Below are 13,158 nucleotides of genomic sequence, written 5' to 3'. Positions count from 1 at the left end.
AGATGATAGGTCTTCTATATATTCCCATTTTGTGGAATAATCCCCCCTCAGAAGTACCATATGTGCAATCTTCATTTTGCTGTCATTCTGGAAATTAGTTAAATCTGTTTTATTTCAGCAAAGTTTTCACCTCACTCAATCGATCAAGGACACCAATTTTGGCTTTGATTATTATCATTTGATTGTTGTGCTAATTTGTTTCCTTTTCCTTACCATATACAATCAAAATTAGGATGGGCTCTAAGTAGTGACCAATAAAAGAGGCAGGACAGATTTCAGGAAAACTTTTACATATTCATTTTAGATAAAAAAGAGAAACTTTTATCTATGCTTGTTTTTATAAAATACTTTTTTCTATGTTTTCATAAAATATTATTTTAGTTTCACTTTGTCATCGTACCTTTTATTTTAGAATTGGAATCTTTAGAACAGCAGTTAGAAGACAGTCAAGTAGAAAAATTTAATATCAAACAAATGAAAGACTTATTTGAACAGAAAGCAGCACAACTGGCCACTGAGATTGTGGGTAAGTTGTCCATACTTGTTGCATAATGTAATGTCGTCTTGTTTAAATTGAAGGAACGCCTTTTAAAAAGTCTTTCTCTACAACAGAACTTAAAGCCAAATATGATGAAGAAACAAGCCTTCGAGAACTTGCAGAACAGAAAGTGACTAATTTGACACAAGAGTTACAGAAGCAAAAAGGTGTATGTGAAGATTTAAACACAGAGCTGGTAATTCTTGTGGTCATGTTTTATCATGCCTTGTCTAATTGGAAAGGGATTATTCCTACAGCTTGATCATTTTAATTACAGATCTTTAAAAAAACAAGTTATTTATTTTTATAGTGATCTATTTCGGGCGCAAAGTAAAGAATCATCTTCTATGCTACAATAATGGATATGTTTTTTTCCCCAAGCTAAAAATATTTAATTTCAAATATTCTTTGTTTTTCATTCATTGTCATATTTTTCCTAGCTATCATGGCAATAGTAACTTGCTGTCACTAGACAATTATTTATCCATTCTCATTCTTAATTATTGTGGTTCTTTTGTTAGAGTTAATTTGCAATATGTGTATTTTTATAAATTATGCTATTTATATATTTGTGCACATTTTATAATGTCAAAGTGCATTCCTACTGATGAAACTATTTTAAAATATAGAAATTAAATACAAGGACTGTGTAGTGATTTACAATCAAAGATTCTTGGCAGGATTACAGATATATATTAAATATCCAGAATAAAAGATAAAATGTCCACAGTATATAAGATATGTAATTGCTAAGAGTCAACATCAACTTAATGATACAAAATCAGTCAAATGTAGACTGTACATAAAAAAACCAATCAAAATCATACCAACATATAAGATAAAAATGGAGGAAAATAAATTCACAAGCTAGCATCATCTTAACTAAGTTGACAAATAAAGTTTAAAAAGTCCTCCAAAAGAGATCTACCTTCAGTTGCTTCCACTGGGGCAAGTCAGACATACAGAAGTGTATGTTCCATAACTCATGGCATCGTCATGTGACATATCAGGACTTTTTTCCCCTTCGCTAAACTGGGTGTGGCCGTGGCCAGCGCCTGATGCATCCAGCCCGTGGGCCAGGATTTTGACAGCTCTGCTGTAGAGTAAGGGAACAAAAACCTACTGTCTTCAATGCTCCTAACTTCACAAGAGTGATTAACTATAACTTTTCCTTGGTTGTAAGTTTTGGACAGGTTAATTCTAATTGCAAGAGATCTTAACCCACATAAGACTTTCTAGATAAAATCAGCATTTTAAATTGAACCGGGAAACCTGTTAGTAACCAATCTAGGTTTACAGCACAGTTGTAAAGTGGACTACTATTGTTTTTGTTTTTTTGCAAAAACTGGAATTTTTGAATAGTCATTAAAGGAAAGTCCATGTAAAGTTCCTTTACAGTTCTCTAGTTTGTGTTGCAATAATCCAGGTGGTCACCTGGATTACTTATGACCTTTGCTTCTATGTAAGACTGTCATTAGTGCACCAGTCAAAGCTGGACAAGGAACCCTTTGATTCCATAATGTGCTTTGGAGTGCTCATGGGCACATAGAATAGCTTTTGGGAACGCTTTTAAGTCCAATGTTTCTTTTCACTAGTTTGTGTAGCAGCTATGGAATTATGGGAAAAGATGCAACTACTTCAAGGATTTCTCAACAGGTGCTTTATGCATACTCTTATGGTTTTCAAAAGTTATTGTGCCCTCACAATAACACATAATGTCTGTTAACCCTATGATTAATTAATTGTTAGGTATTAATTAATCAACAGTTGAAAATATTGATGTTGAATGTCTCTAACTAGTTAAAGTGGATTTAGCTGCATAGTATTTTAACAAAGTAAGTTCAAGAAAATTTATTAAAATTGCAGAAAGCTAAGAAAAAATATTGGAACTATACCAGAGATATTTTAATTATATTTGAGTATGAGTATACTGTTACAGTTTTTATGAAATTAAGTAGCTTTAAGAGTATGTAATATGGAAACTATATTTACACACACACACACACATACACACGTTTTGCACTGTGATTTTATAAACCATGTTGAAAATATAATTTCATTCTGAACTTTGTAATACTGATTTTCATATTGCTGTTTTCTAAAGCTTCAAAGACCTGGGGTAGAAGATGTTGCAGTTCTAAAGAGGGAATTAGTCCAAGTTCAAACATTGATGGATAAGATGACTTTGGAATGTGAGAAAGAATCTGAGAAACTGAAAGATGAATGCAATCATTTGAGAGCAGAATATACAAATGCAGAGGTAATGAATCTAGTCAAAACATTTGAATATGAACCATAATGTTATAATTTAATCTGGTTGTATTAGTAGAAAGCTGTATGATAAAAATTTGATAGTCATTTATTGGTGGTACAATATAACTCTTTTTGCTGCAAGACCACACTCTTTCCCCTTTGGAAATTCTCTAGTTACATATTTATAAATTTGCATTATCTTGGATGTTCTCAAGACAGTTTCAGTTCAGTTCAGTTCTCGTTCAGTTTTTTATTTGTTAATCAAATCTCTACCAGTTAGAAGGTGGGCATATCATGCGTATAAAAAATCTGTCTTAGAACTCGCTTATGTTACTCAGTTTATGTTTTGTTTTGAAGTTCTGAAGCCATCCATGATAATACTTCAACAAGATCATTGTGTCAAAATTAACATGAAATAGTTTTGCATATTAAAATGCATTTTGTGTTATATCAGACAGGACTGTAATAACAAAATAATTGTAAGGTGATATTTTATACCTCTGCAATTTTAATATATTTATTATTATATTAAGTAAAATTCGATATTTTTAGTTTTCTCAAACATTCAAATGCTCTTTTTAAAAAAATGCAGCTATTTTCTGGAAACACTGCATATAAGCTCTAATAAGAAGTCCTTGTGTTCTCAAATTTAGGAGCTGAAAAAATCTAATCAGACTGAGCCTTAGCTTGCATTACATGAGGGGAGGCAGTTGTGGGCTGAGATAGCTGATCTGTACAGTCTTTGTTCGCAAGTGTTCTGACTCCCTCCCATACAAAGAGAAGATCAAGAAAGCCAAGTGATTTACTTGAAAGAAGTGTTTCTGTCAATTAGTGCAGCTAAGCAACTAATTCAGTGGATGAGAAAATAAGTCCTATGAAGATAGAAGAGATGTATGAGAGTAGGAAATGTAATAGTGTTCTTCACGCAGAAGAGTGCCAAGATCATTTTGCCATCAGTGCAGAGTATAGGATGTGAAATACTGGATTTAAGTTAGCAGGTAGGATAATTCTGATTAAATGTCAGAAAAAACATTAATAATAAGAACAATTAGGCAGTTGAAACCAAAGTTTGGCTTTCTCTTTGCTGGATTTGTTCAAGTAAAAACTAGGTAGCCTTCTCTAGGAGATGCTATAATTTGTATTCCTGTGGTAGGCAGAGGATGGGAAAACCTTTTCTACCTCTGATTCCAGGTTTAGTCACTCACAAAGACAAATGTTTTCCGATTGAAATACAAAGCAACACTTGCATATTTTTCTTCTTTTGATTGTACCACTTATATGTAGAATCTGCTGAGAATTGTGATTTTGTCTAAATTGGCTTTAAAATCACTAACATCTGTCCCAATTAAATGTGCATGTTTTATCAGCATCACACTACTGATTTAAGTGATCCATGACCATTCTGTCTAATGTTGAAATAACATTTATCATTGTTTTCTTTTTCATTCACCCATCATTTTTTTGACTGCTTTCTGTGGAGGTCTTTAAATTTGAGGTAATACTCTAACTTTTACACCTCTTTTCAAAAGTAACTACACACAAATAACAAACCAGATAGGAAGTATTTGTGCACATATTACAACCCACCAATCCTTTTTTGTGGTTATTTTACAAACTATTCTCACAATTAAACTATCCAGATTTCCAGTGACTTTATGTGATTGGTACCAGTATCTGTATTTTGTCTGTTCTTATGTATTTGCAACAAAACATTCTGATCTACTCTTTTGGGATTTAATTGTTTTATTATTTGTTAGGTGGTTTCATGAACCACATAGGACTCTTTAAAGCTGAACAGAATAGAAATCTTTTAGTAAGTAAATTCTGCAAAAATGCTGGATAAATATAGTTCCAGAAAATCAGAAAAAGAAGACATCCAAAAATGCATATCAGTTTTCTGCAAAATTGTGCTCTCTCATGGCAAGAGATTGTATTTCCCAACTAGCTTTACAGAAATTGCAGATGAACATGCCTGAAGGACAGTAGTTTAAGAAAGGTAGCAGAAATGAGAACAGTTGTAACAGCCAGGCCGTTACATGTCCTTTTAGGCTCATTCTCCCTTAATAAAAGAAGAAATTGAGTTTTGTGACCCAATCTTTGGAAAGCTCATTGCATATAAGTCAATAAGCCACAAAGATGTAGTCTCATATATTTTATTGCGTCTTTAATATTTGAAGTTGTGTTGTGATCAGGAGTGAATTTTTGTAGAGTGAAGGAATTCACTTTGCCTCTAATAATGAGAACTCTGTCAGATTTAGAGAAAACTCCCTTTTTTGTTTTTTCTTACTGGTACTTTTCATTATTGTATAGCAGTTCATGGGAAGCTCATATAATTCAAATGAATCTACATACTGATAATATTTTCCCCCTCTTTATCTCCTTCTACTGAAATCTGTCCTGCAACCAAATCCCAAGAATAGTATTCACTTTTAAAATGAAGCGATGCTCATTATGTTCCAACGTACTAGATTTACTCTATTTTATTTAAGCACTCAGGACAACTATAAGTTGTTGCCTAGTTACCATTAGATTTGTAAAGGGTATACAGGAGTTCTTTTTTCCATTTTCATTCACATATCTTACAAAATTGAAGTTTTAATGTGCTACATTCACCCACATATATCACTTTCTGCACAACGTGCACCTTTAAAAGCCCTTATTTGTTTCTCCAAGGCTTATTTTCAGAACTCATGAAAAAATAATATTTAAAGATAAGGATTGGATGGATGGAAAGGAACAGTAGGAGGATACAGATTCTAGTGCTTAGGTCCTAGTTAATTTATTCTATGACAATGGGTATCTAAAGTAATAAGATGTAAAAACTAATAAGAATAGTTTATACCAAATACAAGGAAATGTCCTATTACCATTAAGAAGTACAATACAATTGTTTTTCACCAGGTGTTGGCATGTACAAATATGTATAGATATCTCTATTTGTGTGTTTATATAAACACTCTGTTTATGTATACAAACATTTCTATTTATGTATTCATTATTATCATCTTCCTTTTTGTGGAACAAAACTAGAATTTTAGCCTTCAAATTTAAAATTAGACTTTTCTCTGTCTAAAACATATAATGTAGAATACTAAGATTGAAAGACCCATGGCAGGAGATCCTACACCATCCAAGACTTCATTTGAGTTTGATGGGATGGATACACATGATTATAGGAAGAATAACAGAACACAATTAACAAGAGCTGGAAGAGACCCTGGAAGTCCTCTAAGAGAACAGGAGGCTTGCTTTTATAAAGAAAAGAATAGCAAGAGTCGTGAAATGTTTTATACACGTTTCAGAATTATGTCTTTACTAGGATCAGGAAAATTGTGGGCATCCACTATATTTTTCTTGCCAATCTGAGTTGAAATAGAAAAAAGGGAACCTTCACTTCAGTATGGATTTGGCAAGAATATAAGTAATTGATCTTTAGCTATAGTGTTAAAATTGCTTTATTTATGTAGCTTTTTTTGCTGATAGCAGAAACCAAGCAGGAATCATGCTTTTGTGATACAATTGTGACATTGTTTCCTCTTTTTTACTAGTAATGTTTGAAGAATTTATATAAAACAATATTTCCATATACACTTTGTATAGTATACATTTAAAGAACTTCAATTTTTTTGATGATACATAAACTATTTTTATGGATTTCTATAATTATTTTATGGGAATATATTCCTGTTAAATTAAAATTATACATTAATTTTTTTCATTCCACCCCCTGCCATAGGCTACCATTAATAAGTTAAATACTGAACTTGCAAAAGGACCACAGGAAGTGGCTACATATGTACAGGAGATCCAGAAACTTCAAACTTCAGTTAATGAATCTGCACAGAAAAATCGGGTAAAAATATTGCTATTTGCATTTGAAAGCTATAGATTGATGATCTTATTCAATTCTAAAGATACAGTCTTATCAGTTAAACAAATAATGAAACCTCTGATGTTACCTATTGAGATCATAGACTTGTTCCTCTTCTAACATGACAAAATTAAGCCAAGATCTGTTCTTGGATTATGGACACATGTATTTTGAAAAAATAAGTCAGGAATGCTAGCTCTTTAGAAACCTTGGATCGATATGAAATACCATTATATTAGATCATGCAGTATTTTTCTGTTGATCCTAATTCAGCAGGCATCATACTTTCTATTCTTACAGCATTGATATACTTATATATACTTGCAAAAACATTATCTTTGGTTCTGAAGCTTACATGGTTATGGCTGCAACTGAGCTTGCAAGCAACAGGAAAAATGAAATTGCATATTCTCAGTTTAGGGTCCTTTTGATAGTATAGTGAAATAATAAAAATACAAATTAAGAATATTGACTTATTATAAGAAAAATAATGGAAAACTTCATTTTGGGGCCCTCTGGTATATGTAGTCATGCATGTTTTATATTAAAATACCAATTTTGCATTTTTAATCCAGCTGCCTATTTTATTTAACATTAATGAATTACAATCTCAGTTATATCTACACCTCAATTTTAGAATCTACTGGAAAAATTAAAAAAGAAAGAATTGGAATATACTCAGTTAGAAGAGAGAAAAAATGAAGAATCAGTGGGTAAAAGGAATTTGCAAGCAACTCTTAATCAAAAGGAATTGGACTGTCAACAACTTCAGGCAAGACTGTCTGCATCTGAGGACTCATTACAGAGATTGCAGAAAGAATTGTGTGAAAAGGGAGAAGCAAGCCAAAAACTTAAGGAAGAATTGTCAGAAGTTGAAGCCAAAACCCAGCATCTTAAGGCAGAATGCAAGCAGCTACAACAACAAAGGGAAGAAAAAGAACAGCGAAGCCTGCTGCTTCAAAATGAGCTCAATCAGGTAAAGTTAAGTTTATTCTTAAGCAAATAAATTATAAGCCTGATTTCACTTATTGACCAAGAATTCCTATACCTTTTTTCATAGTTTAGACTAGGGATGTCAATCATGTCATCACAACGGCGTCACATTGGGACTTTCCCCCCCTTTGTTAAGTTGGACTTGGACATGGCCAGCATATGATGCATCTGGCCCACAGGCTGGGAGTTTGACAGCCATGGTTTAGATGGAAGCAAAACTTTTTTAAAAAGAAAACAATTAACTACAGCATATAAATACCTTCTGTAAACCATTGTTTTAAATTAATGACATAACTCAAATAAAATAGTCTTTTGGAATCTTAGTATCATACAAAACTAATCCTAAAAGTAGCATTTAGCTTAAGCAGATTAAGAAACAGTGTTTCTCCCTCCTGCCTCTACATTTGATTTCAGACACTTTACCTGCAGTAAACCAGAACATTATTTTATGACTAAAATTATTCTGCCAATTAGCAATTAACTTTATCTCTGCCTCTGGAGCTTTCTGCTATGTTAATTTTTGCCTGACTTAAGCTACATTTAAGTGTACATAGATATTAATAGATTCCCCTTAGAGTTAAGCAAGAACATTAATCATTATTAGCTGGTAATACCTTGTGGCCAGCAGAATCAACTTAGGTCTTTCCCACTTCTCCCTCTGGTATGTTAGACATGATCCCTTGAAGCCTGATCCTTTTCCATCTTCAGTGATCTTCCCATCACTTTAGAACTTATATTGATCTTCACTCCATCTTGGAATTTGCAACTCTTTCAGTAGCCAAAACTGTATAAATCCAGTAGGTAGTTTGCTATCCAGCTGCTTTTCCCTGTCTCCAAAACCCTTAATCTTTTCCTGCTAGTCTTTCAGATAATTTTCCATCCTTGTGAGAGCTCTACATGGAAATCCTCCAGTTTAGTACTTTACCAGCTGAATTAATCAACCTCCACATATAGTTTGTATGTTTTGGGTGATCTCATGATACAATAGCAGACTGTGTTTACTTGTTCCCCTCTTCTCAGTGCAGTTCATACTAATGTTTAAGTTGCTTGTCTGAAGAAAAAAAAACCTGTAGATTATTCTGTGATTTGAAGTCAGTTAAGCCAATGTAGTCATATAAATGTATTTTATGAAATATACATATTGATTTTATACAAATAATTTAGAACCCATGTATAGTAGTTAAGGTACTAGACCATCCAGGTTTAAGTTCACTCTTGGGCATGAAAGCTAGTAGTGTGACATCTGTCCAGCTATCTGGACTAGACCAATAGACTATATATACTGTAGTAGATAAAGATTTGCAATCATTAGTGAAGATACTTTTATCTTGCAGTGGATTGATCTGGGAAAACAAAATATAAAGCTGCTCTCATTATTTGAACTGCAGTTTATTTGTAACTGGAAGAGAAGCATGAACTGAGTCATCCCATGGGCCAGACTTTTTGACTAGGTTGTGTGTGTTGGTCCACAACTTATTAGGACTGAATGTATTGATACCGTAGTATTTATATGTGTTTTGCAAACAAAATAGTTTAAAAAAACAAACAAAGTATGGCATGTTCATCAAAATGAGACTTGTTTTCATTTCCAGTTACATAATAAACTTCTGGAAACAGAACATCAACTTGGGGAAGCACAGGGCCGACTAAAAGAGCAGAGACAGCTATCTAGTGAAAAGCTGATGGAAAAGGAACAGCAAGTGGCTGACATTCAGCTAAAACTTTCACGTGCTGAAGAGGAGGTAAGAATTATATGCAGAATATAATTTTGGTTGAGTTCAATTTGTGCTTTGTAATTAGTAACTAGAAAACTCCATCTTGCATGCTGTCTCTTCCCTTTGCTTGCTTTAATTAAATGTATCTTCCAAAATTCCTTAATCCTTCATTAAACATAAAATGGATCAAGGTATGAATCTTTCATCATTAGGCTAGAAGTCCTTAATGTCTGCTTCTCAAGATTTTTTTCAGGGTTAGGTCCAACCTTTGCCTGGCTTTAACTGAGCATGTGTAAGAATTATAAATATTATTTTTTTTGCTGCCTAATTAATGATTGGTATCTAAAAATTACAATTTCAGAAGAGTTGATAATGAGAAACAACGGAACTTTATTTTTCTATGCATCTTTCCTAATGAAAAATGCAGAATGTAATATAGGAAACAATCACCTACTGTTATAATGTTATTATAATATTTTAATTTTGTTGGAAAAGTTGTTGAAGGGACTGATTTTTTTTTATAAAAAAACTACTTTTAGGACAAATATAACATGATTTCTAATTTAATAAAAAAGACATCTGATGTAAAATACTTCAGTATTAGAGTAAATTATAAACTATTAAACTACTAAATTGTGCTTGTCAGTTTTCAGTCAACAGTCTGTGACTATTTTTCTAAGCTAAAGGAAAAAGCGGCAAATACAACTGAATTGCAACATCAATTAGACAAAACGAAGCAGCAGCATCAAGAGCAGCAGAATCTTCAGCAAAGTACAACATCAAAACTTCGAGAAGCCCAGGTAAGAGAATTTTGCTGCTGACAAAAAAGCCCAACATATTTCTAGTGTGCTAGAACAGAGTTCCCCAACTGTTTTGGCTTTGCGGACCGGTGGGGAGGAGAGGGGATGGTTCCACATGCATGGCAGACAAGTGCACACATGCATGCAGCTCCATTTGAATGAGCGATGGGCATGCACGCATACCGCTTTCTCAAATGGAGAACGTGCACATGCACTTGCTTTCTGCTCCACGAGTAGGGATGCGTGCATGCACCTGCCAATCCCACGGTCCAGTTCCAAAAGGCTCAAGGCCCAATAGTGGGTTACAGCCTGGGGTTGGGGACCCCTGTGTTACAAGAAGAAATATTTTTGTTGAAATGCAGGTTATAGTTACTACTACAAGATAAAGAGCTTGATAGAATCCAGTTTTGATGATTTTGAACTCTCATTAGGCATGACATATCAAGTAGCTCAGAAGTTGACATATTTTTGTTTTGAAGCATTGTTATAAGCAACTGCTTTTCTGAAGCTCAGTTCAAAGTAGGAATTGACCATCTCTATATATTTCATATTGCATAACATTTTGATATTGATATTTGATAGTAAGAATTTGTGGCAGATACCATTAATTCATTTGTATAGGCTTTAGACATATATCATGTCTTTTTCTCTTTCTTCTTCCTGTTTTTTTCTGAAAAATGAATAAAAACTTTTCTTTATGTTTTAAACAAACCCATTTTCTCTTGTATGTTCCTCATTACAAACATTTTATTTTGATTGTATTTTGAACTTTCATGGTTGATTTTTCTATTTAATTACATGAAGAAGAAAAATGGCTTCAAGTTGTTTTTCTTAAAAAGGGGGCCAGGAGCTCTCTCTAAATATAATATGCAGAAATTATGTTCCTAGATATATTTAGCGATTGTATTCCCCCTTTCCAAGAATGATTTAGAGCAAGTTCTACGTCAGATTGGTGATAAAGATCAAAAAATCCAAAACCTTGAAGCCCTGCTACAAAAGAGTAAGGAGAATATTTCTCTGCTAGAAAAAGAAAGGGAAGACTTGTATGCAAAAATTCAAGCTGGTGAAGGAGAAACAGCAGTTCTAAATCAGTTACAGGAAAAGAATCATGCTTTGCAGGAACAGGTAAGAAGTTTTCAAAGTAAAAAAATTCCAAATTTGTGAGATGATAGTATTTAAAGTGACATATCTTGTTACTTGATGGTTCACTTCTTGTTCCCTTAAGTTCCTATTGCAGGTAGTCCTCAGCTTAAAACCACAATTGAGCTCAGAATTTATGTTGCTAAGTGAGAAATTTGTTAAGTGAGTTTTGACCCATTTACAACTTTTCTTGCCACATTTATTAAGTGAATCAATACAGTTGTTAAATTAGTAACATGGTTGTTGAGTGACTCTGGCTTTCCCATTGACTTTGCTTGTCAGAATGTTGCAAAAGATAATATCATGACCCCGGGACACTGCAACCATTATAAATATGAACCAGTTGTCAAGTATCTGAATGTAAATCATATGACCATGAGGATGCTGCAGTGATCAAGTGTGAAAAATGGTCATAAGTCACATTTTTCAATGCCACTGTAACTTTGAACAGTAAATGAACTGTTATAAATCGAGGATTACCTGTATTGCACTAGGAATTAACTACATTAAGGTTGGATGTGGGAGAATGGAGGAAACAAGACAAAGGCTTAGAAGTGGAGAGTTTGTTAGGAATAAAACTCTTCTATGAGAATTTTTGGACGGAAGCTAAAAATCCAAAGCTTACTTTTCCCATTCTTTTTCCTTCCAACAGAGAGGACCAATTTTGATTGATCTCTCTGAAGGAAGGATTCAGGACTGCCCTGTATAGTGAGTAGAGATGTTGGGTCCAGCTGAAGTAAGTTAGAATCTAGATTTTTTTCTATAGTTCTTTAGCAGGAAGTGATCTGAAAATATCTTTTAAAAGAGCTAGGTGTAACTTGCCAGAAGTAGCTTGCAATACTGCACTCTAACCACTGCGCCATATGCAGGGGTGATGGAGGGGTCATTGTAATTTGTAAATCCTTCATGGCTTGGGATCAAGTTATCTGAGGGAACGTCTCTTGCCAGTCACATCTATCTGACCCATTAGAGTGAGGAGGCAGGGAATGCTGTGGGTTCCATCCCTGAGGAGATACACCTGGTGGGACCCAGAAGAAGGGCCTTCTTTGTGGGGCTCCTCTCTCTGGAACATCATTCCCCCAGAGATTGAAATGGCCCTATCTTTAATTCTCTTCTGGAAGGTACTGAAGACCTGGTTCTGCCAGCGGGCCTGGGAATCTAGAGCGGGATGGAGCCCATCAAATGGCCCGTGTGATCTGTTATTGGGGCGGTGGGTGGGAGTTGGGGGTGATTTCCCCCAGATTTTGTTCTATTGTACTTTATTAATTTATTTGATTCTTTTTGTTAGTTTTTATTGTTTGTTTAATTTTAAATATGGTTTTATATTCTATAAGTCGCCTCGGTCGCCATAGGCAAATAGGTGGCAATATAAATTCAATAAACAAACAAACAAATAAATATCCCAGGAATGCTGTTCGGGCATGAGGGCAGTGACAGAAAGCCAGACTCTGTGGTCTGTCCAGATAATGTTCCTTTGGTATGGACCCAGAGGGAATCTTTTGTTCCAGATCGTTCAGATGTACAGAAACCAGATGAAGAAGAAATTGTCAAGGATATCCAGATCTTGAGATATAAAATATCAGTTCTGGTCCACAACCAGTTTTAACTTCAACATTTTATCATTGTTTTCCTTTATTTTGCATTTAGGTAACACAGCTGGCAGAAAAATTGAAGAATCAATCAGAAAGCCATAAACAGGCCCTAGAAAATGTGCATGAGCAAGTGCAGGAGCAGAAATCCCATTTAAGAGCATCTCAAGATCAAGTTCTTTCCTTGGAAACAACTATCAGTGAGCTACGTAATCAGCTAAGTGAAAGTAAAGAAAAAGTAATGCAACTTGATTTGCAG

General features: G+C 34.0%; 1 protein-coding gene across 4 annotated transcripts in view; it reads left to right on the top strand.

Moving 5' to 3' along the window:
* The window catches only part of EEA1 (early endosome antigen 1), a 47,756-nt gene that overhangs the window by 11,381 nt on the left and 23,217 nt on the right, over window positions 1-13,158 (top strand). For 2 of the 4 annotated variants that reach the window (XM_087968090.1, XM_087968092.1), the window contains 10 exons: window positions 413-526; window positions 613-734; window positions 2,643-2,798; window positions 4,272-4,286; window positions 6,528-6,644; window positions 7,300-7,638; window positions 9,248-9,397; window positions 10,051-10,170; window positions 11,092-11,295; window positions 12,958-13,158. In XM_087968090.1, coding sequence (XP_087824216.1) covers window positions 413-526; window positions 613-734; window positions 2,643-2,798; window positions 4,272-4,286; window positions 6,528-6,644; window positions 7,300-7,638; window positions 9,248-9,397; window positions 10,051-10,170; window positions 11,092-11,295; window positions 12,958-13,158 — 1,538 coding nt within the window. The remainder of the gene's footprint in view (window positions 1-412; window positions 527-612; window positions 735-2,642; window positions 2,799-4,271; window positions 4,287-6,527; window positions 6,645-7,299; window positions 7,639-9,247; window positions 9,398-10,050; window positions 10,171-11,091; window positions 11,296-12,957) is intronic. The other 2 variants (XM_087968091.1, XM_087968093.1) reach the window with 1 other exon arrangement.

Source organism: Notechis scutatus, chromosome 6, assembly GCF_049901735.1.
Source record: "Notechis scutatus isolate UNSWTSFEM ecotype Mainland chromosome 6, rNotScu1.2, whole genome shotgun sequence".
Taxonomy (NCBI): domain Eukaryota; kingdom Metazoa; phylum Chordata; class Lepidosauria; order Squamata; family Elapidae; genus Notechis; species Notechis scutatus.
The sequence above is the reverse complement of the archived record's forward strand: the minus strand, read 5'-3'. Positions and strand labels throughout refer to the sequence as shown.